The sequence below is a fragment of the Pagrus pagrus genome (assembly GCF_965226575.1).
Source record: "Pagrus pagrus genome assembly, chromosome: 2".
Taxonomy (NCBI): Eukaryota; Metazoa; Chordata; class Actinopteri; order Spariformes; family Sparidae; genus Pagrus; species Pagrus pagrus.
In genome coordinates this window covers 183,858-211,594 of record NC_140186.1, presented here as the reverse complement: position 1 = coordinate 211,594, position 27,737 = coordinate 183,858, and the positions used below count along the sequence as shown (strand labels likewise).

The 27,737-nt window shown below is 45.1% G+C and overlaps 1 protein-coding gene across 5 annotated transcripts in view; it reads left to right on the top strand.

Moving 5' to 3' along the window:
• The window catches only part of sos1 (son of sevenless homolog 1), a 44,016-nt gene extending 19,962 nt beyond the window's left edge, over positions 1-24,054 (top strand). For 2 of the 5 annotated variants that reach the window (XM_084382635.1, XM_084382637.1), the window contains exons 10-23: positions 551-1,212; positions 4,959-5,040; positions 13,124-13,240; positions 13,812-13,915; positions 14,101-14,323; positions 14,401-14,520; positions 14,649-14,811; positions 16,129-16,246; positions 16,329-16,501; positions 16,609-16,725; positions 18,866-19,139; positions 21,100-21,144; positions 21,651-21,772; positions 23,092-24,054. In XM_084382635.1, the coding sequence (XP_084238761.1) occupies positions 551-1,212; positions 4,959-5,040; positions 13,124-13,240; positions 13,812-13,915; positions 14,101-14,323; positions 14,401-14,520; positions 14,649-14,811; positions 16,129-16,246; positions 16,329-16,501; positions 16,609-16,725; positions 18,866-19,139; positions 21,100-21,144; positions 21,651-21,772; positions 23,092-23,568 (2,797 nt within the window). In that variant the 3' untranslated portion in view covers positions 23,569-24,054. The remainder of the gene's footprint in view (positions 1-550; positions 1,213-4,958; positions 5,041-13,123; positions 13,241-13,811; positions 13,916-14,100; positions 14,324-14,400; positions 14,521-14,648; positions 14,812-16,128; positions 16,247-16,328; positions 16,502-16,608; positions 16,726-18,865; positions 19,140-21,099; positions 21,145-21,650; positions 21,773-23,091) is intronic. The other 3 variants (XM_084382636.1, XM_084382634.1, XR_014624780.1) reach the window with 2 other exon arrangements.
• The last annotated feature ends 3,683 nt before the right edge of the window (positions 24,055-27,737 follow it).

Below are 27,737 nucleotides of genomic sequence, written 5' to 3'. Positions count from 1 at the left end.
CAGTGAGTCATCACTCAGTCACTCAGCGAGTCATCACTCAGTCAGTCAGTGAGTCTTCAGTCAGTCAGTCATCAGTCAGTCATCAGTCAGTCAGTCAGTGAGTCGTCAGTCAGTGAGTCATCAGTCATTCAGTCAGTCAGTGAGTCTTCAGTCAGTCAGTCATCAGTCGTTCAGTCAGTGAGTCGTCAGTCAGTGAGTCGTCAGTCAGTGAGTCATCAGTCATTCAGTCAGTCAGTGAGTCTTCAGTCAGTCAGTCATCAGTCATTCACTCACTCAGTGAGTCATCAGTCAGTCAGTGAGTCAGTCAGTGAGTCGTCAGTCAGTCATCAGTCAGTGAGTCAGTCATCAGGCAGTCAGTGAGACAGTCAGTCAGTCAGAACTAGTGAACTGTTCCTTTAAATTAAAGGGCCGTTCCGGTCGTGCCACTAACTCTTTGGTCTTGAATCGATTGCAGATCTGATGGGTTTTTCCTTCCCGACCTCACACTCCAGGTTCTTCATTAACCCTGTCTTCTTCTCCTGTGCTCTCTCTCTTCTTCTGTGGTGTGCAGCGAGTCAGCGTGTCGTTTCTACAGCCATCAGATGAAGGGGAAGCACCTCGCCATCAAGAAAATGAACGAGATCCAGAAGAACATTGACGGCTGGGAGGGAAAGGACATCGGCCAGTGCTGCAACGAGTTCATCATGGAGGGCACGCTGACCCGTGTGGGCGCCAAACACGAGCGCCACATCTTCCTGTTTGACGGCCTGATGATCTGCTGTAAGTCCAACCACGGCCCGCCGCGGCTGCCTGGTGCTGGCTCCACTGCAGAGTACCGGCTGAAAGAAAAGTTTTTCATGCGCAAAGTCCAGATCAACGACAAGGACGACAAGGAGGGCGAGTACCGGCACGCCTTCGAGATCATCCTGAAGGATGGGAACAGCGTGGTGTTCGCCGCCAAGTCCGCTGAGGAGAAGAACGGCTGGATGGCGGCGCTGATCTCGCTGCAGTATCGCAGCACGCTGGAGCGCATGTTGGACACAGCCATGCTGCAGGAGGAGAAGGAGGAGCAGATGAGGCTGCCAGCAGCAGAGGTGTACAGATTTGCTGAAGCGGACTCTGAGGAGAACGTTGTGTTCGAGGAGAACGTCCAGTCCAAATCCGGAATCCCCATCATCAAAGCAGGGACCGTCCTGAAACTGATTGAGAGGCTCACCTTCCACATGTACGCAGGTAAGAAGTGATGTCACACAGGTGTTTACTTCTCAACCAGGTGAGACTTGATGTGTCTGTGGTCTGTAAGGTGGACACTTTCTGACATCTCCTCCATCAAGTAATTACAATAACATTATTAAAATAGTAATCAGACAGGTAGTCATGCTCTGCAGGTCGAGGTGAAGTCTGAACAAGTGAGTCTTGAGTCTTTTGCAGTAGATGCCGAGTGACTCTGCTGTCCTGACATTGGTCGGGAGTTCGTTCCACCACTGAGGCACCAGAGCAGAGCAGAGAAGAGTTGCGACTTCGCTGGGAGGCCTTTGTTTGCTCTCAGCGATGGCGGTACCAGCCGGCCAGCTGATGTGGTAGAGCGAAGTGCTCGCGCTGGGGCGTGATGTCTGACCAGTGCTTGGAGGTAGAGGGGTGCTTTTCGGTAGAAGGCCAGCACCATGGTCTTGAATCTGATGCGGGCCACGACAGGAAGCCAGTGGAGGTCACGGAGGAGGGGGGGTCACATGTGAGAAATGGTAGAGTGAGGATGCACCTGTGTGCGTAGAGTGAGGACGTGCGCAGTGAGAAATGCGTGCACGCATGTGTGTAGAGTATGTTGGTGGAAACGTGTCATATTGCGTGCGCACGTATTACCTGAACGTGTCACACGCGCATGCTTTGATGCCTGTGCAGCAAGCAGCGCCTGACGTGTAATGTAGTTTCCTCATTGACTTATAATGGTCCCCCGTTCACGCGTGATGACTGCTGCAAGCCGATAATCACTACATGTAACATTCATGCGTTTTTTTGCGAACGCACGCATTAACGCTCGCATGAAGATAATTGAACATTTTTGTCACGCGCTCACATGTAGGCGGAAATGACGTGCGCAAACTACGTCACGCGTAACAAGAAGCTGCGTGCGTATGAAGCAGCATGCGCACGTCTGTCTGTCACTGTTTGACAAATGTTGTTACGCGTTCACACACACGTGCGGTCGCAGATTTTGATGTGCGACTGGAAGTTGATCTGCACCGTGCGCAACACTCCGCGTACATGAAAGCCTCCATAGTTGTTGTGTTCCACTTTCATCCAGTAGATGGAGCCATCGATCAATACGAGATACAGACATACAGGCTCACACACACACACACACACACACACACACACACACACACACACACACACACACACACACACACTCTCTCTCTCTCTCTCTCTCTCTCTCTCTCTCTCTCTCTCTCTCTCTCTCTCTCTCTCTCTCTCTCTCTCTCTCTCTCTCACACACACACTCACACACACACACACACACTCTCACACTCACACACACACACACTCTCACACTCACACACACACACACACACGACATGATTCATGTGTTCAGTGAAGACAGAGAAAGAGTTCTGCTGCTGTTTCTTTACTTTGTTTCTCACATAAGACACAAAATCAATGACAAACATTTGTAAGTTAACCACGCCCCCCGCAGGTGATCAGTTCATTGAGGACTGCTGGGACCGCTGGAGAGGTGCGTTAGGTTTGTGCACCTGAATAGCTGCAACACACTCCCGGCCGATGAGAGTCTAATTGTATATATATTATTAGATGTAGCCTAACTTGGAAAACACGGGCAGAAACTTAGTGACCTTGATACTGTTTGTTTTTTTGTTAGCTGTGCACGTCCCGTGACGGGCATGCAGTTCTTAGCAGGCAGGCACTTCTCGGCATAACAAGTCTGAAGCCTAATTTTGTATTTACTTCAATATCAGCCATTTTTAAAGAAAATATCTGAGTGAATAAATTATGGTAAAGCTCACCAGGCAAGACAAGTTTATTTGTATAGTACATTTCAACAACAAGACAATTCAAAGTGCATTACATAAAATATACAGCAAGTAAAAGCAACAGGCATCATAAAAAAGACATTAATCACATTAATGTAAGTACAATTAAGTATATGGGACAGGAGACAGATATAAAAACTAAACAAGGCAGATAAAACAGAATAAAAGTTACAGTGCAGTGTGAGAAGAAGGCTCAGGTTTGATTTAATCAAAGGCAGCAAACAGAAAAGTCTTCATCCCTGATTTAAGGAAACTGTGAGCTGCAGCAGACCGACGGTTTTCAGGGAGCTTGTTCCAACGTGGAACATAAAAACGAAACGCTACTTCTCCATGTTTAGTTTTGACAGAGAGCAGATCCCAAATGACCTGAGAGGTCTGGACGTCGGGACTATTTTCTGAGAGGTGGGGCAGGATTTTTGTTGGGAGGGGCGGGGGAAGCACGCACTTTTATCAATGATTAATAAGCTTAATGAGCTTCTCCACCTCCGACAGCATGGAGCGGGTTTGGGGCTGCAAGGTGTGCAGGATGGACACATCCTGGATGGTGCTAACTTCTCGTCCCTACACACATCCCTCAGTATGTCCAGCTCAAGGCTTTGCCGCTCTGGTGGAAAGGGGGTCAGTTCCAGGGAACCCACATCCACTCGTTTCCCCTGAGCCGCCTCAAGAACTGCCTGCTCTCGCCCTGCAGCTATGCGGAGTCCTTCCTGATCAAAACGCCGCTCCACCTCGGAGCGCACCAGGTCCATGTGCAGCCTGACTCCTATGCCAGATGCCCAGGCTACTGTATGTAGTCAGGCAGGCTGCATTTCACATCAGAAGCATAGATCTATGCATTAATTATATGAAAGAGATAAATGTAAGTCAGAGTCTTTATTTTTTTTAAGCGTAATGCAGTGGGTAGGGAGGCTGATGGGGTGCGGGGGGGCGGATGCGGCCGACAGACAGGGAGACAGTCCAAAGATCTGATGACTGGAGTGACACGATCCACCCTCCTGGTCCCGCTGAGGACTCGAGCAGCAGCGTGGCAGTGTCTGGCTCGCTGCTGCCTCCCCTGGTTGACGACACTTCATGTACGCGGACTGGTGCGCGCGATGCAGATCAACTTCCGGTTGCGTAGCATCAGAAACTGCGACCGCACGTGTGTGTGAACGCGTAACATCATTTGTCAAACAGTGACGGACAGACGTGCACACGCTGCTTCATACGCACGCAGCTTCTTGTTACGTGTGAAATACAATCTGTGTGTGTGTGTGTGTGTGTGTGTGTGTGTGTGTGTGTGTGTAAGGATAAAGGTGTTTCCTGTCTAGACCCCCAACACCAACACACACTCTGTTGTGAGAACATGTTGACTCCCATGATGCATCTGTGTTGCAGTAGGGGGCGGGGCGTCTATTTCAGGACTGTTTCCTGTCCCATTGTTTGTGAGGCCACGCCTCCTCTTTCCTTTCTCTGTTTTCAGTCACATGACATCATTGACCAGTCAGATCAGTGTTCATCACTGTGACTGAAGATACACACACACACACACACACACACACACACACACACACACACAGTTGTGAAGAATAAATGTTCTTGTGTGTTTTTTCACTCAATAATTTAACTAAGAAATTGATTATAAACAAGTTGAGAATCATTTTCTGTGAACCTATTAATCCATGAATCGATTAATTCATTGACCTTTGAATTGATGGATTCATAGAGGCATGGATCGATGGATTGATTAATTAATGAATTGATGGATTGATAATCAAAGTAAACACAGCTGATTGTATAATATCTGTAACGGTTCGGTGATCAATCTGCTGATGCTTTGGTTCCTTTCTAAGAATCGATTGTTCTTGTTGTTCTGGAGTCTTCTTTCTGTTTTAACTGTGATTATTGATTATTGATCTTCAGTCTGCTTCCTGTCTCTGTTTCCTCCATCAGATCCAAACTTTGTGCGAACTTTTCTGACCACCTACAGATCTTTCTGTAAACCTCAGGAGCTGCTCGACCTGCTCATGGAGAGGTGAGCTCACCTGTCTACACAACAGGGACCAATCAGAACGTTTCACACATCCAGTCACCATGGTTAACGCCACTCTCAAACATAGAAGATAGAAGATTATTAAATAATTTAGACTTTTTGCCTCCAGTCATAATATTTAATCGGTCTAAAAATGAATTCAAAATCAAATCATTCAACTCCTAAACAGCAAATCAAAGTTTCTATAATTGTATAGTGTAACCTCCCCAGAACTCGCACAAGGGAGGGACATCTGTTTTACCCAGCATGCATTTGTATCTCCGGTCTTAGGAGGCCTGAGACTGTTTATACGAAGAAAACATGAAGTTTGGTTTGTGATCGGATCCTTAAAATCCTCATCGACATCACGAGTATCAAACTTATCACCACTTAATGCTGACTGTCAATCAATCTGTGAATCCTTCTGTTCCATCAATAACTGACTGTTTACACACATTATATTATTATTATTATTATTATTATTGTTATTATTATTATTATTATTATAATTGAAAATCATGTTCAGTTTTTACACTTCCGTCAATCAGCTGTTACTTGATCATTTATCAGCAAATCATTGTTTCTACTGGACACAGAAAAAAACTGTACAGTATTGAAGAGAGAGAGACAAACACATTGTTCTGTCCTGTTTGATTTGTGTCATGAATCCATGAGTCCTCCATGTACAGACGCTGTGTCCTCCATGTAGAGAGGCTGTGGTCTCCATGTAGAGAGGCTGTGTCCTCCATGTAGAGAGGCTGTGGTCTCCATGTAGAGAGGCTGTGTCCTCCATGTACAGACGTGTGGTCTCCATGTAGAGAGGCTGTGATCTCCATGTAGAGAGGCTGTGTCCTCCATGTACAGACGTGTGGTCTCCATGTAGAGAGGCTGTGGTCTCCATGTAGAGAGGCTGTGGTCTCCATGTAAAGAGGCTGTGTCCTCCATGTAGAGAGGCTGTGGTCTCCATGTAGAGAGGCTGTGGTCTCCATGTAAAGAGGCTGTGTCCTCCATGTAGAGAGGCTGTGGTCTCCATGTAGAGAGGCTGTGTCCTCCATGTAGAGACGCTGTGGTCTCCATGCACAGACGCTGTGGACTCCATGTACAGACGTGTGGTCTCCATGTAGAGAGGCTGTGTCCTCCATGTAGAGACGCTGTGGTCTCCATGTACAGACGCTGTGGTCTCCATGTAGAGAGGCTGTGTCCTCCATGTAGAGAGGCTGTGTCCTCCATGTACAGACGTGTGGTCTCCATGTAGAGACACTGTGGTCTCCATGTAGAGAGGCTGTGGTCTCCATGTAGAGAGGCTGTGGTCTCCATGTAGAGAGGCTGTGTCCTCTATGTAGAGAGGCTGTGTCCTCTATGTAGAGAGGCTGTGGTCTCCATGTAGAGAGGCTGTGGTCTCCATGAAGAGACGCTGTGGTCTCCATGTACAGACGTGTGGTCTCCATGTACAGACGCTGTGGTCTCCATGTAGAGAGGCTGTGTCCTCTATGTACAGATGTGTGGTCTCCATGTAGAGAGGCTGTGGTCTCCATGTACAGACGTGTGGTCTCCATGTAGAGTGGCTGTGTCCTCCATGTAGAGAGGCTGTGTCCTCCATGTACAGACGTGTGATCTCCATGTAGAGAGGCTGTGGTCTCCATGTAGAGAGGCTGTGTCCTCCATGTACAGACGTGTGGTCTCCATGTAGAGAGGCTGTGGTCTCCATGTACTCTGCCCTACAAAGGCTATGCGCAGTAACTACGTATTTTGTCAAAAATGAGTTTAGACTGAAAATGGGCTTTATAATACCTCCTGTGTCTTATGACAAAACCTCTTGAACCAACTGTGTCCCATTTTAGAGAAATCAATATGTCAAATTTGCAGTAACTACAAAATCCAACCTAATATCAGGGCTAAACGCAGTAAGTGAAGTTACTGCGTTCAGCCTTCGTTCACCCGGCTTTTTGACGCAGTAGATACTGCTGTCTGCCTTACTAGACCCATCCGCCACCATCAATAAGCAAACAAGCTGCTATACGCTATTAAAACTGATCATCATGGCACAATCCCGAGAACAACTCATGGTGGAACTTGCTTTGAAACGCAAGTATCCAGGCAATGGTAAGGACGATGGAAAAATATCAACAACTAACCTGTCAAATGACCTAAATAAATTATCATAAGCTAGCCTCGCGCTAGGCTACAAGCTAGCGAGCTGCTAGCGTATTAAACCATTTTAGCCTACCTGCTCCCTTGAAGCCTTCAGCATATTTCCATTTTGGAAACGTTGTCATAATCCAATTACGATCCCGTCGCTGCTTTGTTTCTTGTCTTCATTTCTGAAACTATTTTCGTTCTGGGACAGCTAGTCCAACTGACTCCAGGAAAGTCACTGTTAATTTAGCATTCTCAAGTTAGCTGATCTCCTGAGGAGCGCTGTGCAGCGCCTGCTCCGTTGTTTACTTCTCACACGCTAACAGTTCAAGGGTTGCAAAACCACCATCGAGATAAGCGACTTCTCCGGTTCATTTATATTGTAGGCGCCCTATTATATATATATATATATATATATATATATATATATAAATATATAAATATATATATCAATGTAGGTGCCTCATGAATTGGAAGTCACTCTTTTTGAGGTTAAATCTAGTTTGGGATATACAGTAATTGCCAAGAGGCATTTGTTTTGGTGTGGATAGATAGTCAACGTTCTCAATATCTGATTTGCAGTTGTCACTGTAAGATAAAATGCTAATAAAATAATCGTCATCAATGTTGACCCAGGGCACACGGTCTCACGCAACAACACAACGTCTTCTCATGCAAACGCATTGGCCAAATATTATTTTTCTAATATAGGATAATTATTTAAGATGGCAATCCTGAAGTTATTACGCTCCAGACCGAGTCCGCACAAGCCATAGGATACTTGCATTTGTTACTCACAAGACGCAATAGCGCTCCCTGCAGGCACAGGAGCGCACATAAGCCTACCAGCATGCCATGTTGATGCAGCTTTCTGATGGAATTAGGGTAATTTAATGATGGCGTATAACTTCAAGGGAGCAGGCGACACACAGATATTCTATTTTAATGAATGTTGACAATGGACTATATAGTAATCTCATGAATAGCCTACAGCCTATTATGTAATACCATTGAGATCTATGAACTTATATGTAGTGAATAAAACACTTGCATGCTAATTATGTGGGAGAAAAACAAATATTTACTAAACAAATTTAAAGTTCATTATGAAAATCACATTCTTCTTTTTGATTTTGCAGTATGTCATGAGAGAGCCCAACTTCATTCAGATGGATAGGATGAGACACTGAGGGAAGAGTACCTTTAAAAGCTTGTTTGACTTAATGGAGGCAGAAGTTGAGGACCATTCGACCCATTCAGAAGTGAATTATTTTACACCTAACAGGGAAGAACAGTGCATGGTGAAGGGAGATGGTTGTTATGAGGATGAGAAGGAGGAGGATGAGGATGAAGGTGATAAAATAGATTTAACGTATGTGCCAGAAGATGAAGGTGATGAGGATGAGGATGGTAGCGATGATGTTAGCAGCAGCATTAACTGTCAAGAGCCATCCTGGGCTGACAAACAAAAGAACCCACAACTTAGGAAGCCTTGTGGCCTAATATGCAGAAAAAAGTGTACGACCAACATAACAGAGAGCCAGAGGAGTGATATATTTGGTGCATATTGGAAGATGTCCTATGCAGATAGGAAAGGCTTTATATTCCATATGTTGTCAAAAGACAAGACAAAGCAACTCACCACAGGGGGCACAAGCAGGCGCAAGTGGTCATACAAATTCCACCTCAATGATGACCAGGGCCAGCGACATGAGGTTTGCAAAGTCATGTTTTTATCCACCCTAGGGTACCACCCGAAAAATGACCGACTGATAACGACAGTTTTGGGTGGTGCTGACTCCTCAGGTCTGGGCCCACCACAGGAGAGAAGGGGAAGGCATACCCCCGCCAACAAGATCGACTTGACTCCAATGTACGATCACAGCGAGTCGTTCCATCCATCTATAAGCCATTATAGGCGAGAGCATGCCCCCAACAGGAGGTATCTGCCGAGTGACATCAACATCAAGTCTATGTTTCAGGACTACAGGCAGAAGTTCGCGAAAGGCTCATATGAACCGTACAGGAAGGCTGTGAAGGAGCTCAACATCAGCTTCACAAAGCTAGGGAAGGAGGAGTGCGAACACTGCCTGCGGCACGAGGTCCACTTGACAGAAGAGCACCAGGCTGATGCCATGACCCCATGCCACGGCTGCCTAGAGTGGGAGGACCACAAGGGGAGAGCGGAGAGGGCAAGAAACCACTACCGGATGGATGCAGAAAAGGAGCAGGTGGATGAGGTCATCCGTAGTGTCGACTTGCAGAAAGTAATCATGCTGCCCCGGATGCCAGGAGTGAAGGCAGCAGTCTTCACTCGTCGAATCACTGCATTCCATGAGACCTTTGCAAGTGTTGGAAAATTCGCACCATCGAAGAAGAAGACATTGTCTGTGGTTTGGCATGAGGGGATTGCAGGAAGATCAGCAGCAGAAGTGGCATCTGCATTTGTCACCTCCCTTCATCAGGAGTGGGATGTGCGCTCTGTGACCTACTGGGTGGACAACTGCATGGCACAGAACAAGAACTGGACCCTTTTGACCACTTTGGTTAAAGTAGTCAATCACACCGCAAACAACATTCATACAATTACCCTGAAATATTTTGAGCCAGGACACACTTTTATGAGTGCGGATAGCTTCCACCATGGGGTGGAAAAGGCAATGAGGAAACAACCTGGAGGTGTCGTCTTGGACTTTGAAGACTTCGAGGGAGTAATTGCGTCATCCAATTCTGGCAGAGTGAATGTAGTGGAACACCAGTGCACAAACATTCTTGCCAGGAGCAGCGGCCACTCAGTGACCAAACTGAAAAAGGTGCCAAATCTGTCTGGAATGGCCATCATCCAGCTGAGAAGGGGTTCCAGGAACATGTTCATTAAAATGGCTCATGATGAAGTGGAGTACACAGAATGTGACTTCCTCATGAAGAAGGTAAGAAAGCATAAGATATCACATGAAGAACTTTAAACATTGTACAACTTGCAATTATAGGCAAGTGAGGCAATTATGAGTGATTTGATTTGATTGATTGATTTTGACAGGTGACCTTGGAGTATCCTGGGCAGATGAGGCCTGGAGACAAGGGGGTAGAGAGGGAGAAGAAGATGGACATCATCTCTAAACTCTGCCCACTGATGCCCCCACACCGTCGTCACTTTTGGGAGAATTTGGCTGAGGAGGAGTGAAAAGTAGCGAAAAGACATGGACACGCACGCGCACACACACACTATGCATTCTCTCTCTCTCTCTCTCTCTCTCTCTCTCTCTCTCTCTCTCTCTGTCTTTCTCTCTCTCTCTCATTCTTGCATCTGTTCTCCTCACAGTATCTGTAGTCCTTATGGTTTTAATAGTTCAAACTAATGTAACTGAGTGACCTCTATGAATTGTTGATTGTCTTTTGCTACTTCTTGCCAAAAACTGTAATATGAATTATTTCCAAGTGCAGTTTTGGAATTGAATGAATTAACTTTCTAATTAAAATGAAAATCCACAAACCAAAATACTATTGATTGTGTGTAAAATGTTAAGGATGTTTGGAAAAATAGTGACAATGCAATTGAAGGGTTTGATTTCAAATCCATTCTTCAAAATGCTAAATCGTGTATTTTTTATTGTGCATCTCCAGTGATAACAACAAAATAGCATTTTTTTTAAAGATACATCACAGAACACTATCCCAATTGCAGGTTCACTGATATAACCTAAAACCTTTTCATATAACAAAAATGATTCATGAAAATTCATTAAAATGGTGGATACAGTGAGTTGGAACCAAACTATTCAATTGTTTAGGGCTGCGATGTGAGAGGGACATGAGGACTAAAGTAGATTATTGAAGTTTACAAGCAATTTCAATACTCTCAACTTATTATAAAGAGTCATACACAAAGTACAAGCCAAATACATGAAATAAAAATGCATAAGTAATCCAAAAAAGTTATGTTCAGAACACATCTAAATTGTAGATACTGCACCTAGCCTTTGTAATAGTGCTCTACTTGTTCGCGGTAATACAAAGGCAGAGTGCGGTATTTACAATTTTGTGGTCAAAGGTCATATCATTGGTCTTTTTTTTTCTATACAATTTCCCCCCCTATAAAGGTATTAATTGAAAGTATCACCACTATTGTACCTGCAACGTGTTTGGCTGGCCAGTATGAAAACTTTGAAGGCATTTTTCTCATGTAGAGTCTCCATTTAGAGAGGCTGTGGTCTCCATGTAGAGAGGCTGGTGGTCTCCATGTAGAGAGGCTGTGTCCTCCATGTACAGACGCTGTGTCCTCGATGTAGAGACGCTGTGTCCTCCATGTAGAGACGCTGTGGTCTCCATGTACAGACGTGTGGTCTCCATGTAGAGAGGCTGTGTCCTCCATGTACAGACATGTGGTCTCCATGTAGAGACGCTGTGGTCTCCATGTACAGACGCTGTGGTCTCCATGTAGAGAGGCTGTGTCCTCTATGTAGAGAGGCTGTGGTCTCCATGTACAGACGTGTGGTCTCCATGTAGAGAGGCTGTGTCCTCCATGTACAGACGTGTGGTCTCCATGTAGAGAGGCTGTGGTCTCCATGTAGAGAGGCTGTGGTCTCCATGTAGAGACGCTGTGGTCTCCATGTAGAGAGGCTGTGTCCTCTATGTAGAGAGGCTGTGGTCTCCATGTAGAGAGGCTGTGTCCTCCATGTAGAGATGCTGTGGTCTCCATGTAGAGAGGCTGTGGTCTCCATGTAGAGAGGCTGTGGTCTCCATGTAGAGAGGCTGTGTCCTCCATGTACAGACGCTGTGTCCTCGATGTAGAGACGCTGTGTCCTCCATGTAGAGAGGCTGTGGTCTCCATGTACAGAGGCTGTGTCCTCCATGTAGAGATGCTGTGGTCTCCATGTAGAGAGGCTGTGGTCTCCATGTAGAGAGGCTGTGGTCTCCATGTAGAGAGGCTGTGTCCTCCATGTACAGACGCTGTGGTCTCCATGTAGAGAGGCTGCGTCCTCTATGTAGAGAGGCTGTGTCCTCTATGTAGAGACGCTGTGGTCTCCATGTAGAGACGCTGTGGTCTCCATGTAGAGAGGCTGTGTCCTCCATGTAGAGAGGCTGTGGTCTCCATGTAGAGATGCTGTGTCCTCCATGTAGAGAAGCTGTGGTCTCCATGTAGAGAGGCTGTGGTCTCCATGTACAGACGCTGTGGTCTCCATACAGACGCTGTGTCCTCCAGTACAGGGACAGTATTTGTCTCTCTTTGTTACGATTGGATGTATTTTTTTCTGAATAAGGTGGTCCCATGGTGGTCCATCGGGGGGGCGGGGCTTTGCCTCTCTTTTGATCTCTGTTCAGATCACTGATGTTGATTGATCACCCTGGAGACAGATAAGATATAAGATATATTAATAAAGTTGTATGTGAGACAATGAATTGTTGACTTGTTATTGCCATCGTCACCAACATTCATCAAACTGTATAGCTGAATATATGGAGCTCAGCAGAAGTAAACGTATTTATTGCCTCTATTCAATAACTTTTGTTTGATTGAACAGCGGATGGATTTAATACAGTCTGATGTTGGACGTACTTCAAATGTCTCTTACATGAATGAACACAGTTTATTGCTGCAGGATACACAGAATGCTTCTATTGGAGGATCAAACCTTTAACCTTGAGATCTGTTTGACACTCTGATGAGGTTTTCTTTTGAAGGTCTAACCGAGCTGTGACGATGAAGTTTTTAATAGTTTAAAATAGATTTTTATGTCTCCATGTTGACTCCTCCGTATGACAGATATGTAAAAGTGAAACGTAAAAGACAAAACATGAACATTTAATTTATCTGAGGATCTTTTAAAAGTTCTTAAACATAGTGTCAGGAGGACAATTAAAGCAGAACCGTTGACTCTGCTGTAATTTCCCTCGTTAACGAGGCTGTGAGCAGCTCTGAGACTGATCTCAGGTCTGTGATTTGGTTCAGGTTTGAGATCCCGGAGCCAAGGCCGAGCGAGGCGGACCAGATGGAGGGAGGAGAGCAGCCACTCAGTGCCGAACTCAAACGCTTCCGCAAAGAGTTTGTTCAGCCAGTCCAGCTCAGGTAGAGACTGCTGCCCCCTGCTGGAGGCTCACACACACTGAACCAGGTTCAGATGAGTCACATGACCTGCAGCAGTCTGGAAACATCATCATCATTATTATATTATTATTATATCAACTTTATTTTATGAGGAAGTCCAATCAGCTACAAACATTCATGTGCACAATCACATATAGACACATACTTGTACTGTACACACACATATACACACATACATGTGCATGTACTCTCAAGAAGAAGAAGTTACTCAGTCAGTTAGTTACCTGGATGTAACTCCAGTTGTATGAGTACATGCTCTGCCCTCTAACAGGCTTCACACCGCCGACCCGCAGCTTGAGGTCTGCAGCTGAAGTCCAATTCAAAATGTCCTCCATGTTTTCATCATCTGTCAGTTTCATTTTGACGTCCATTTGCAGGTTTTTTTGGAACAAAACAGAAAGTTTTATTTTACATCATTGCAGTTTACAAACAGAGAAGAGCCGATGTGACTGATGACGTCAGTGATGTAACAATGATGTCAACCTTGCGACATCGTTGATCATGTGACCTGTGATAACTCCTACTCCTGCAGAGTGCTGAACGTGTGTCGTCACTGGGTGGAGCATCACTTCTACGACTTTGAGAGAGACGCTCAACTGCTGAGACGACTGGAGGAGTTTATCGCCTCCGTCAGAGGTACACACCTGTCAGAACACCTGTGCTGATAACATCTGGTCTCTTGTCCAACATCTATAATTCTGCAGGAGATGTTTGTATCAGTGAAGAATCGTCCAAATGTGCTGTATGTTTGATCCATCCTGCATCAGAAATCACTCAGATCTGACTGCGGATCAGCTAATTAATAATGTCACATGCTGCAGGTAAGGCGATGAGGAAGTGGGTGGAGTCCATCACAAAGATCATCCAGAGGAAGAAGCAGGTTCAGGTGAGCGTGCCCAGTCACAGCATCACCTTCCAGAACTCTCCTCCTCCAATCGAGTGGCACATCTGTAAACCAGGAAACACTGAACAGTTCGACCTGATGATGCTGCACCCCATCGAGATCGGCCGCCAGCTCACCCTGCTCGAGTCTGACTTCTACAGGTAAAAGGAGGTCACACCTGTCTCGCACCTGTTCTGACCAGTCACACACCTGTTTCACACCTGTGTGTCTCCCGCAGGGCGGTGCAGCCGTCAGAGCTGGTCGGCAGCGTCTGGACCAAAGAGGACAAAGAGATTCACTCCCCCAACCTGCTGAGGATGATCCGACACACCACCAACCTCACCCTGTGGTTCGAAAAGTAAGACCTCACTCTGACACCATGCTGATCTGACATCATGCTGACATCATGCTGACATCGCACTGTGTGTGTGTGTGTGTGTGTGTGTGTGTGTGTGTGTGTGTGTGTGTGTGTGTGTGTGTGTGCAGGTGCATCGTAGAAACAGAGAACCTGGAGGAACGAGTCGCTGTGGTGTCACGGATCATCGAGATCCTGCAGGTGTTTCAGGAGCTCAACAACTTTAATGGAGTTCTGGAGGTCGTCAGCGCCATGAACTCGTCTCCGGTCTACAGATTGGACCACACATTCGAGGTAACCACAACAACACTGATGATGTCTGCTTCTGAGACATCAGCTGCTCTGAAACTGGCACATGTAACACACACACACACACACACAGCTGATTGGCTTTCAGATGAGTCACTGCTGTGTCAGTGTGAACCGACCCGTCTCAGCTCGACTCAGGCCGGCTGATGATGTCACCAACTTGCTGGTTCTAGAAGGTAATGCAGTCACCTGTTTCACCAGCCAATCAGCTCCTCGTAGAGAAGTCAGCCGGTTCACTGGCCTCACGATTCGACTTGATTTAAGATTCAGCTGTCAACGATTCAAATGCAAAACTCATCTGGATGCATCTCAGCGTACGACGTCCTCATGATCTATGTCACTGCACACGGCTACTTTTCATCATTTAAATTCCCCTTTTATTCAGGAAGTCCTTCCAACAATCAGACTACAGCAGGCTACAAAATAAAAGCTGCATCTTTTCAATACATAAACTTTACAACAACAAAACACTGATCCATCTGCAGTGTCTCACACGTTTGACGTCATCTACAATAATATTGTTTTCAAATGGCAGCTTTAAGATAAAGCATGTTGACTCTGCTGCACACACCTCTCGGAGTTGGACTGCAGAGTTGACAGCACCTCCACAGATCTTGGCTGATTAGCTCGGCTGCTGTAGTTATTATTTGTGGCTGCAGGTGAAAATGGCTGACGTGATTAATGATTGTTGTGAGGCAGAAGTCTCGTCCAGTTCGTGCTTCATAGCAAGTTTATAAAATCTGACATGTGCCCCAAGATGCCCGTTTAAAAAAATACTCTGTGAGTTTGTTATCACTCTCACATGATCTCTGCCTCCCTCTAACATCCCTCCTACATACGTAACGTTAGCCTAATGTCCGCCCACAGTTCAAAGCATTGGAGCAATTTCACAACGTAACTTTATTGTCCAGCTGAGGACGATCAACCAACAATCAACATGAGCTGCAGACTCTGGATTATGATCTGTCTCTGCATCGATGCAGAGTCTTATAATCAAGACATTTCCACAGCTCTAGAAAACACGAATCTTATTGTTTGAATCTCTGCTGCTCGCTCCACCATACACTGGCTTCCCAGCGCACACACCTTCTGTTTTTCACCTGCAGCAGGTAACTCCGTTATAAAACACTTTCAGTGAGAACAAAGTGCAGAGACTCGTCACTGTAGTTTGAGATCCAAATCATTGATCACATTTTTTTCCATTCTTTTAATAATTGACTAAAATGTTTTCAGCAAACAGAAAACGTTGTCAAACTCCATAAAAATAATTTTAATTGATTTGATTTTGTTTTCTGTTTGCAGCAAATTCCGAGTCGTCAGAGAAAAATCCTGGAGGAAGCTCACGAGCTGAGTGAAGATCACTACAAGAAGTATTTAGCTAAACTGCGCTCCATCAACCCCCCCTGTGTGCCCTTCTTCGGTACGCTGCGACACACTGACGGTTTGTAAAGGGTTAAACATGAAGGGTCAAAGGTTAATCAGTCTGTCTGTGTGTCTGTCAGGAATCTACCTGACCAACATCCTGAAGACGGAGGAGGGTAACCCCGACTTCCTGCGGCGACACGGCAAAGATCTGATCAACTTCAGCAAGAGGAGGAAAGTGGCAGAAATCACAGGAGAGATCCAACAGTACCAGAACCAACCGTACTGTCTAAGGGTGGAGAACGACATCAGGGTCAGTGTGGCCATGAGGTTACTTCCTGTTGACAGTGTGTGTGTGTGTGTGTGTGTGTGTGTGTGTGGTGTCAGAGATGTGACGTGTTCTCTGTGTTTCTGGAGCAGAAGTTCTTCGAGAACCTGAACCCGATGGAGGACATGTCCGAGAAAGACTTCGCCGACCATCTTTTCAACAAATCTCTCGAGATCGAACCTCGACACGCCCGATCGTTGCCTCGATTCGTAAGTGTTGCCATGGTAACACAAACACACTGAGACGTGACTATGAACTAATGAAAGACTTTTTGACTGCGTCTGGTATGATGATGAATTTAGTTGTTTTGTTTAACAAGACTTTAATTAAACAGTTTTACTTGTATGAAGAGTTCTTCAGTGAACCGTCATCACAGTTTAAAACAGCTGATCAACATCTGAACTCGTAGTTACTGAATGATTCCTCTGTGGAAATAAGCTTGTTGTTCTGAGATAAACAGCTTCTTCATGAGATGATCAGATGTCAGCTGTCGAGTTCACAGACTTCCAGCTGAACTGTTTGATTGGCTAAACCCAATCAAGCCTTGATGGTCGAGCTGTCAGAAAAGTCTCGTTAGAATAATTATTTTAACGTCATTTTGTTGCTTTTGGCAATAATGGCCTGTTTCTGTATTTTCAGTGTAAACAGAACCACGTGGGTTCAAACTAACCTCAAACACATTTGTCAGCTGTGGAGCTCAAACTGTTCAAACAGCTGTCAGTTGTGTTCTGAAGAAGAAAAATTGAAATGAAGAAGATGGAGTTTTCTTGAAGCTCACATCACTGTGTGCCTCCTCTCTGAAGCTGAACATGGAGCCACTTCAAGGCCCGTGTACACAAAACAGTTCTGGCAGCGAGCTGAGGAGTGCTGGGATGAAGAGAAAAAAACACTTCACGTTGGTTGTGATTGACAGTAGGGGTGCAACGGATCAAAAAACTAACAGTTCGGATCGTTTCTCGGATCAGAGTCACGGATCGGATAATTTTTCAGGTCAGCAAAAAAAAAAAAAAAAAAAGATGACAAATACAGGACGGGATGTCGTAACGTGGCTCAAGCACTTTCAGCACGTGTTTAAAGTCCTCGTTTTATACAACTGAATATGGCCTCATGTCTGCAGCTATGAACACACCGATAGCGTTTGTGATGGCTTTAGCCTGGTGAGAGGCAGCAGCAAGGGGCTGCTTCAATGCCGCGGTGATAAGCGGTTGATGAGCAGCCTTCGTTTTCACTCCTGTCAGTGAAACACCGGGGTGATGTCGCTTCAAATGTGTGGCCGTGCTTGATGTGTTTCCACTGTCATATGGCTTTCTTGTGCCACAGTGCCTACATGCCGTCACGGTTTTATCCACTAACCTCTTTCCTTCATCATTATATTTGACAGGGAAGCCAAAAATGCTCCCATACAAGGGATTTAAATGACGCGGGGCGTTCACGCTCCTCCGTTCCTCCGCTCGCCATGACCATGCTGCACTTGACAAGTGTGTGGATTGAACATGCGCACAACTTTTTTTTTTCATAAATCAATCCGCTGATCACGTGTGTGCCGAACTGAAGATATTGATCCGAACGGATCACGGATCAATGATGATCCGTTGCACCACTAATTGACAGCCAACGGTATGCTAACGCTAACAGAGGGCCGACCACAGCTAAGAACAAGCTTACACTCACAGGGAGATAACAACTCAACACTCGGCAGCAACATCTTGTGTCTGACCAATCTGCTCCCACAAAGTGTTCGGACCTTAACGAGGGATGAGGAGTTGGTTACCTCACAGAGAAGTGGCAGCTGTTGATCTATCAGCTGCTTCCTGTTGCATCACAGCCTGAATGTTGTTTGACAGCAGTGCTCACTGAACACGTTGCATTTCCTGTGGATAGCCTACTTCAGATTAAAAGTCAACTTGCGTTTCAACAGTTAAATGCTGTTAATGTGAAGGTGCAGCAGCAGACAGCGTTAGTTGTCAGTAGTGAGCGACTGTTGGGTGTTGTCAAGAGGTGGGAAAATGTAATCACCATGGCAACAACTGGGACGCAAGCCTCTCCTACATTTTTCTTGGTTACCAGGGTGATGGGTGACGAGTCCCACCCCATCCAATGAATGATTGGTTGTCTGAAAAAGAGCTACAGTGGCGACACAAGTGCCTTTCTGAAAAGTTGATATATTTTCAGCTGCATTGCATTCTGGGTAAAACCCTTGAAGAAGAACTTTAAAACAGTTCAGCTGCAGCGACTAACATCCTGAATGTTTGAATCTGTGGACGATCCCTCCTCCCCCTCCTTCTCCACCTCTCCTCCTCCTCCTCCCCGTCCCCCTCCCCCTCCCCCTCCCCCTCCTCCTCCGTCCAGGTGAAGAAGTACAACTGTACTTTGAAGTCTCCGGGGATCCGTCCGACCTCTGCAAGGCCCGGCACTATGCGACATCCAACACCGCTGCAGAACGAGCCCAGGAAGATTAGTTACAGCCGCATCCCTGACAGTGAGGCTGACGGTGGGGCCGCCTCCGCCCCAAATTCACCCCGCACCCCACTGACTCCGCCCCCTGCCTCCGCTGCCTCCAGCTCCACAGATGTAGGCAGCGTGTTCGACTCGCCGCAGGGTCCCAGCAGCCCCTTCCACTCTAGTAAGACCCGCCCACTGACACTGTCCCCGCCCACTGACACTAACCCCACCCACTGACACTGTCCCTGCCCACTGACACTGTCCCCGCCCACTGACACTTACCCTGCCAGCTGACACTAACCCCGCCCACCGACACTAACCCCACCCACTGACACTAACCCCACCAACTGACTCTGTCCCCACCAGCTGACACTAACCCTGCCAGCTGACTCTGTCCCCGCCCACCGACACTAACCCCACCCACTGACACTAACCCCACCAGCTGACACTAACCCCACCAGCTGACTCTGTCCCCGCCCACCAGCTGACACTAACCCCACCAACTGACACTAACCCCACCAGCTGACACTAACCCTGCCCACTGACACTAACCCCACCAGCCGACACTAACCCCGCCCACTGACACTAACCCCACCAGCTGACACTAACCCCGCCCACTGACATTAACCCCACCAGCTGACACTAACCCCGCCCACTGACACTAACCCCACCAGCTGACACTAACCCCGCCCACTGACACTAACCCCACCAGCTGACACTAACCCCACCAGCTGACATCGACCCTGCCCACTGACACTGTCCTAACATGCTCGTTGGAGATGAGACCAAGTGTCTGATTGATTGAAATGTGATCAGACACATTGATCAGTGTTCAGTTGTTCATTCTGACACCACAGACTGTTAAAACTCTGTTCACGGATCATTTTACATCACTTCTCACATAAATCAGCTTCAGATCAGTTTATGATCGTGTGAGCAGACCCGCCCCTCTCACACTACATTAATACTTCAATACATTAAAGTCAAACATACGAGACAATAGTTTCATTATTGATCTGTCACATATTGATACTGTTCTCCTCTGAATCCTCACATCACACTGACCACAAGTTTGACTGTTGATTTAAATGAGTCACATGTTAATAATTATTTATTGTCCTGTTTATAATCTAATGTGAGATATTTAGTCTTCTGTTGACACAATAATCAATCCTACCAATCACAGGTGTCACACTGACGGCTGTAGCTCAGGAGGTAGAGCGGGTCTTCTAGTGATTGGTAGGTCACTGGTTCGAATCCCGGCTCCCCCCAGCTACATGTCGAAGTATCCTTGAGCAAGATACTGAACCCCAAATTGCTCCTGATGAGCAGCTGGCGCCTTGCAAGGCAGCCTCCGGCATCAGTGTATGAATGTGTGTGTGAATGGGTGAATGTGGCAAGTATTGTAAAGCGCTTTGAGCTGTCCGAGAGGACTGGAAAAGCGCTATATAAATGCAGACCATTTACCATTTACTGACCCCGCCCACTGACACAGTGTCCTACCAATCACAGGTGTCACACTGACCCCGCCCACTGACACAGTGTCCTACCAATCACAGGTGTCACACTGCCTCGTCTCAAAATATTCTGAAAATGAAAAAGAAAATTAATTCAAAGTTTAAGTGTAATAAATTATCTGCAGAAAGTGTGTGTGTGTGTGTGTGTGTGTGTGTGTGTGAGAGAGAGAGAGAGAGACAGAGAGAGAGAGAGACACTAACACTCACACTAACCTCCATTTCTCTACACAACATCTGGACCTGCTGAAACCACACACACACACACACACACACAATTAGCTTAGGTAAAAGACTGTGAACAGCTGCTCCTCCTCTTCCTCTCTCTGTCCTCTCCGTCCTCCCCCTCTCTCCTCTCTCCCCCGCGTCCTCCCCCTCCCTCCTCCTCTTCCTCCTCTCTCTCCTCTCCGTCCTCCCTCCCTCTCTCTCTCCTCCTCTTCCTCTCCCTCCTCCTCCTCTCTCTCCTCCTCTCTCTCCTCCTCTTCCTCTCTCCTCCTCCTCTTCCTCTCCCTCCTCCTCCTCTCTCTCCTCCTCTTCCTCTCTCTTCTCTCCTCCTCCTCTTCCTCTCCCTCTCCCTCCTCCACCTCCTGGTCCTCCTCACAGTGTTTTCTCCTCTTTACTCCTCAGCCTGCGACAGTATCTTCTCTGTGGTCTCTTTGCCTCATGGTCCACGTTAGTATTGACCCTCCTGACTCTCCGTACATCTGTCATCACTGACATCACACTCACCTGTTCACTGACTCACCCGTTCACTGACTCACCTGTTCACTGACTCACCCGTTCACTGACTCACCTGTTCACTGACTCACCTGTGTCATAATCACCGACATCACACAGCAGATGATCACTGATCTGATTGATTAATGACAAACTGTGACCTCATCAGTTCATCTGTATCTCACCTGTCCGAGCCACAATCACTTGTTCAATAGCTGTTTCTGTAGTAACAGTCTGTCTCCATGGAAACCATCAGATGACAGGTCACTATGTTATAATGTTTATGTTCTGAACAGTTTGTGTGTGTGTATGTGTGTGTGTGTGTGTGTGTGTCTGTCTGTCTGTCTGTCTGTCTGTCTCTGTGACTGTGTCTGTCTCTGTGTGTGTGTCTCTGTGTCTGTCTGTGTGTGTCTCTGTGTCTGTTTGTCTCTGTGTCTAACGTCTGTCCTCTCTGCTCTCAGGGTCGTCCTCGGTCTCCTCTATGGTGAGTTTCAGTCGTGTTTCTGAGGAGGTTCCGGTTCCTCCTCCTGTTCCTCCTCGCAGACGTCCGGAGTCAGCTCCTGCTGAGTCATCGCCCTCCAAGGTAACAGAGAGATCAATAAATTCATCCTGTCATTATCAATACTTATTGATCATGTCAGCTGTTATTGCCTAATCTCAAACTGTATTCTGCAGTAACATAGAAGGGCCAGAAGATGGTAGCAGCTTTTTAAAGTATTAAAAATGTCACAATAAAAGCATTGTTTGGAAATGAAGGCATACAGGAAGTGTTGGGTTTGTGTTGAAATGTAGTCTAGTGCAGTATGACACAGTATAATATAGTAAAATGTGGTATAATGCAGTATAACGCAGAATAATACAGTAAAATGTAGTATAATGCAGTATAACGTAGAATAATACAGTAAAATGTAGTATAATGCAGTATAATACAGTAAAATCAGAACTCCTTTATTAGTCCTACAAACAGGGACATTTGTGTGTCACAGCAGCCAAAGGACAGTTCAATATAACAATAAACAATAATAATAGTAAAAAATATAGTAAAAAGGTAAGAAGAAGAGCAAGAGCAGGAATAGAAATAGAATCGTATATACATAATATGTGCAAATATAAACAGTGTGGGCAGTGTATTGTTATTAATAAATAATAATAAATATGAATAAAAATGTAGTATAATGTAGTAAACGCAGTATAACGTAGTGTAATTATGTACCGTAATGTAGTATTATGTAGCGTAATGTAGTATAATGTAATATGACGCAGTATAATGTAGTATAACATAGTATAACTTATTATAACACAGTATAACATAGTATAATGTAAAATAATGTAGTATAATATAGCATAGTGTAATGTACTATAACATAGTGTAATGTAGTATAACATAGTATAATGTACTATAACATAGTATAATGTAGTATAATACAACACAGTATAACGTAGTATAATGTAAAATAATGTAGTATAATATAGTATAACACAGTATAACGTAGTATAATGTAAAATAATGTCGTATAATATAGTATAACACAGTATAATGTAGTATAATGTAAAATAATGTAGTATAATATAGTATAACACAGTATAATGTAGTATAATGTAAAATAATGTAGTATAGTATAGTATAACACAGTATAATGTAGTATAATGTACAATAATGTAGTATAATGTAATATAACACAGTATAATGTAGTATAATGTAAAATAATGTAGTATAATGTAATATAACACAGTATAATGTAGTATAATGCAGTATAATATAACACGGTAGTATGTGTGTTTACAGAGAACATGAGAAGGTTCACCGTTCTAATGAGAACTATAATGTGATCAATACGATCAGCTGCGTGGTTCCTCCCACAGCGTGTCTCACCCCCTCTCTCCCCTCCCTCCCCCTCTCAGATGATGTCGAAGTTGGACAGCCCCCCTGCCGTCCCCCCTCGTCAGCCCACCTGTAAGCTCCTCCCCCCTCGTTACTCCTCGTCGCTGTCGTCGTCGTCTCCCCCTGACAGCCCTCCCTCCCTGCCTCCTCGGGAGCCTCTCAGCTCCCCCCTGCACCTCCTCCCCCCCCCTCAGGGCCGCCCGCGCTGTGACCTGCTGCCTCAGGCCTTCTTTCCCTCCTCCACCCCCTCTGCCCCCAACATCAGCTCTGCCTCCACTGCCTCCTCCTCACCCCCCATTCCGCCCCCCACCACTGTTACCCCCAGCCCCACCCCCACCTCTAGGAAAATGCCCCTCCCCTCCCCACCTCTGCCCCTCCTCCCCCTGGATGGCCCACCTGTGCCGCCCCGACACGGCGTCCCCAAACTTCCCCCCAAGACCTACAAGAGGGAGTCTTTGGGCCACGCCCCCCTGCTGGACACACCCCCCGCACTGTGACCGCCTGCAGTTCCAGAAGGGGAGGGGCAGCTTGTGGAGGAGGCGGGGGTAGATGAGCTAACACTACAGCTGATTGGATCAGAACAAACAAAACAAAAGATGGATTCAAAGACAAAAAACAAAACATCTGATCGACCAATCAGGACGTTCTGGTCTGATCTGGACTGAGACAAAGTAAAGATCATGTGCCCTTATTCTGAAAAACTCTTGGAGAACATTTGTGTGTCATTTCTCTGTGTGAGCGAATCAGACCTTGTGGTGTCTCCAGCAGAGAGGATTGTGGGTAATGTAGTGCCCCACAGACTGAAGTGGACTCTGTGTTTGAGGCCTTCAGGTACCGGACCAGAACCAAAGAGGTACTTTACTGGTTCTAGTGACCTGATGTTGTTTGTGTCTGATTGTTAATGAAGATGTAAGTGATGATTGCCTTCTTTCAAACAAGGGAATAAACATGTTTGTACCACTGAGCTGGCTGGACAACAGAGACCTGCGCTGCACTGTCTTTATTTACCTTTATACACTGTCTTTATTTACCTTTATACACTCTTTACCTTTATACACTGACTTTATTTACCTTTATACACTGTCTTTATTTACCTTTATACACTCTTTACCTTTATACACTGACTTTATTTACCTTTATACACTGTCTTTATTTACCTTTATACACTCTTTACCTTTATACACTGACTTTATTTACCTTAATACATTCTTTACCTTAATACACTCTTTACCTTTATACACTGTCTTTATTTACCTTTATACACTCTTTACCTTTATACCTGTCTTTATTTACCTTTATACACTCTTTACCTTCATACACTGTCTTTATTTACCTTTATACACTGTCTTTATTTACCTTTATACACTCTTTACCTTTAAACACTGTCTTTATTACCTTTATACACTCTTTACCTTTATACACTGTCTTTATTTACCTTTATACACTCTTTACCTTTATGCACTGTCTTTATTTACCTTTATACACTCTTTACCTTTAAACACTGTCTTTATTACCTTTATACACTGTCTTTATTTACCTTAATATACTCTTTACCTTTATACCTGTCTTTATTTACCTTTATAGTCTTTACCTTCATACACTGTCTTTATTTACCTTTATACACTGCTCCAGCGGTTTAATAGTAATAAAAATTACTGTTCTTTTCTTAAACCTTCAAAATAAATAATAAATGTCCCCTTTCTTCAGGAAAACACTAAATGAATTCTCCCTCTTCTTTAAGGAAAACACTAAATACTATACCATATATAAATGCACAGACAACAATAAAAACAATTTTAACCCTCAAATGGATTAATTCAGAAAACCTCAATTTACCAACTTCAAAGTCACTTAAATACAATTTCTAAAGCCGGCAACTAAAATTATTACAAAACTAAAATACAGTAGCAGGCCTGATGCGGTGCTCGTGTTCGTTGTGGCCCCAAAACTTAATGGCCGCTTCACTCGTCAGTGAGCAAAATAAATTGGATGATTCCTGAGGTAATGTTCCTGTCCCGTCGTTCCTCCAACAGTCACAGGTGAAGGCTCAGCCACAGATCAGCATCTCAACACGGGCTCCGTCGGTTTCTCTTTTCTCCTCCCACGTTGCCAGAAGAACTCACGGGCGAAGTCCTGGTTGCTCCAAGCTCTGTCTGGGTCTCTTCTCTGTCGTCAGGTCGAAAGCAGCAGATAAACCCCTCAAACTGTTCAACTGAGGGAGTCAAACTTTAACTAGAAAATGTCAGTTCACTTGTAATGAACTAGCTCAGTCCTGTACTTCCAGGTGGCTAAGCGTTAGCAACAGTAGCACAAAACGTAAACAGTCTCTGAAGTTCGTGTAGAAATTCCTCCCGTTTCTCAATATGCAGCTTGTCGCTCTTCTCACTGGCTGTCGTGCAGACAATCATAAGATACAAGTTACACACTGGTTTGTGCACTTCTAACTCACAACTTAAAGCTGGAGTGTGTAACTTATTTCTGGCGTCATTTAATCAAAAATCAATAACAACCTTTCAGCATTGTAATTCACAGTGTTGTGACAGAACACTGGACTTCTGTGTCTCCTCTCGGCTCTATTCAGGCTTTAAAAAATCAGTGCCGTGACGGCAGTGTTCAGCCAATCACAGTTCATTTTACAGAGCAAGCTGTTTTGGGCGTTTCTATTGGTTGCTCGACCAAAGTCGATGCGCGTTCACCTTCCATTGGTGGTGAAGATGCAACAGCGGACGTCCCGGCAGGAAAAGCCGCTATCCCGGCATTAACAACAAAGGCGTACACGGCTAAGCAAGCCAAAAAAAGGAAGACCGATGTAGAGAAACGAGAGTCTCAGAGGGAGAGCGACAATAGACGGAATAAATCGCGTGTAAACACAGACAAGCATGTCCGAGGTGGAGAGAGCTGAGCGATAGCATCGGGCTGAAGCTGGATCCTGAGCTTGCTGTTCTTCTCCTGGACAGGTGAGCCTCCGATGTAAGTTTTACGTAGCTGATAATCTAAATGTGTGGTAGTAATTGGCTGTGTAGTTGAAATGACCGTGAATCTAATAAAGCAGGTGGTTTGTGGTCGCAAGTGACGAGTAATGTTGTGAGATGATTAGCTTTATGCTAACCGTAGCCAAAGGCTCACGACAGCTACAAGCAAGTCAGAGCCAAAGTCAACGTCAGATGTATTGTTTGTAGCGTTATATGTACACGACATACAGAGGACGTGTGTCGTGTAGATATGGATGTCTCTGATAGGCTGTGCATGTGGGGGTAATTGTTTACTTTAGCGTTATATGTTGTGTAGGAGCCATGTTTTATTTATAATCACCTACAACATCAAACCGCTAGGCGGCAGTATTTCTTTTGTGTTGCTGACCTGAACCGGGTGTGGGCGGGGGTCAGGCAGGTACTTTAGATTACTCAGTGGTGTCACCAGGTGTTGTTGATAATGGAGGAGCAAACAGTTTTCGACTGTGCTGGAGCGAATTTTCAGTTTATTTTTTTTGTGAATAATTGACAAGTATGTGGCCTTATTAAGAAATTAAATAACGATTATTATTTCAAACACAAAGGAAGTTTTCGTTGGTTATTTGCTCGAGTACAAGTCAAAACAAACAATCAGCAACCAGTAGTGAACAAAGGAAGGACTAGTCACTACATGTTTTATTATTCTTAGTGTTCACACCTTTCCTGTGATATATAAGTGTTGTTGTTGTCAGTAGATTATGCTGTTAGTATCACAGTATGACGAATATCGTGGCTTTATTAGTGCCAGACATGTAGGCTACATCATGCTGAGACGTCAGCAAGCAGTAATTGTCGTCGGTCTCTAAACGATGCAAAAGTAATGTTTGTTTGTTCATACGTTCAATTTGTTCACGAGAGAAAGGTACAGTACTTTCTTACCTGTAATTCGGCCACGGCAAGTGTATGACAGAAAAGCTCCGACGTGAATATTTCAAGCGCTACAGTCGCACGTCCACGAGAACGGAGTCCAAACAGGGAGGGGAGGGGGGAGTGCAGTTGTTTCCATCCCAGTCTCACAAACTCCTGCTTTAACTCCAAAAATCTGTCACGCTCGCTCTTTAGCTTCGTTCTGGCCGCTCCTCCTCACCTGTGCCCACTCTCTCTCGTCCGTGCTGAAACACCTGAGACCTGAGAATCGCTATTAATCCCATAAATGCTGTTTAGACAGAAATAAAACTAATTAAATAAAACAATAAACATATAACAATTTTTAAACTGCTTTTTAACATTGTTGTCATAACTTTTTAAATGAATTCCAACCTTTTTAATCACACTATTTATATACTTTGATTATTAAATGATACTATAAGCATCACTTATTACCTCATGCTTTTAACCGGGTTACACCGTCTCCTCTCTCCTCACGCGGTTTCCTCGTCTCCTGTCCTCTAACTGGGACGCATCCTGTGTTTTCTCCCAGTGAGTAGCTGTTATGAGACGCCATTTTGAACCTGATCCAGTTTTCTGAATGGGTCCAGGGCTCTGAGCAGACCTCCTTTATGAAACTGGATCAACAGGTTTACCTGTTGCCATGGAAACTGAGTGTGAAGCGTTTGATGTCATCAGATCAGCCTGAAAATAATATTTATATTCTGCAGGTTCTGATGAAATGATTTTACATCGAATATTAAAATGTAAATAAAAACAAACATCAG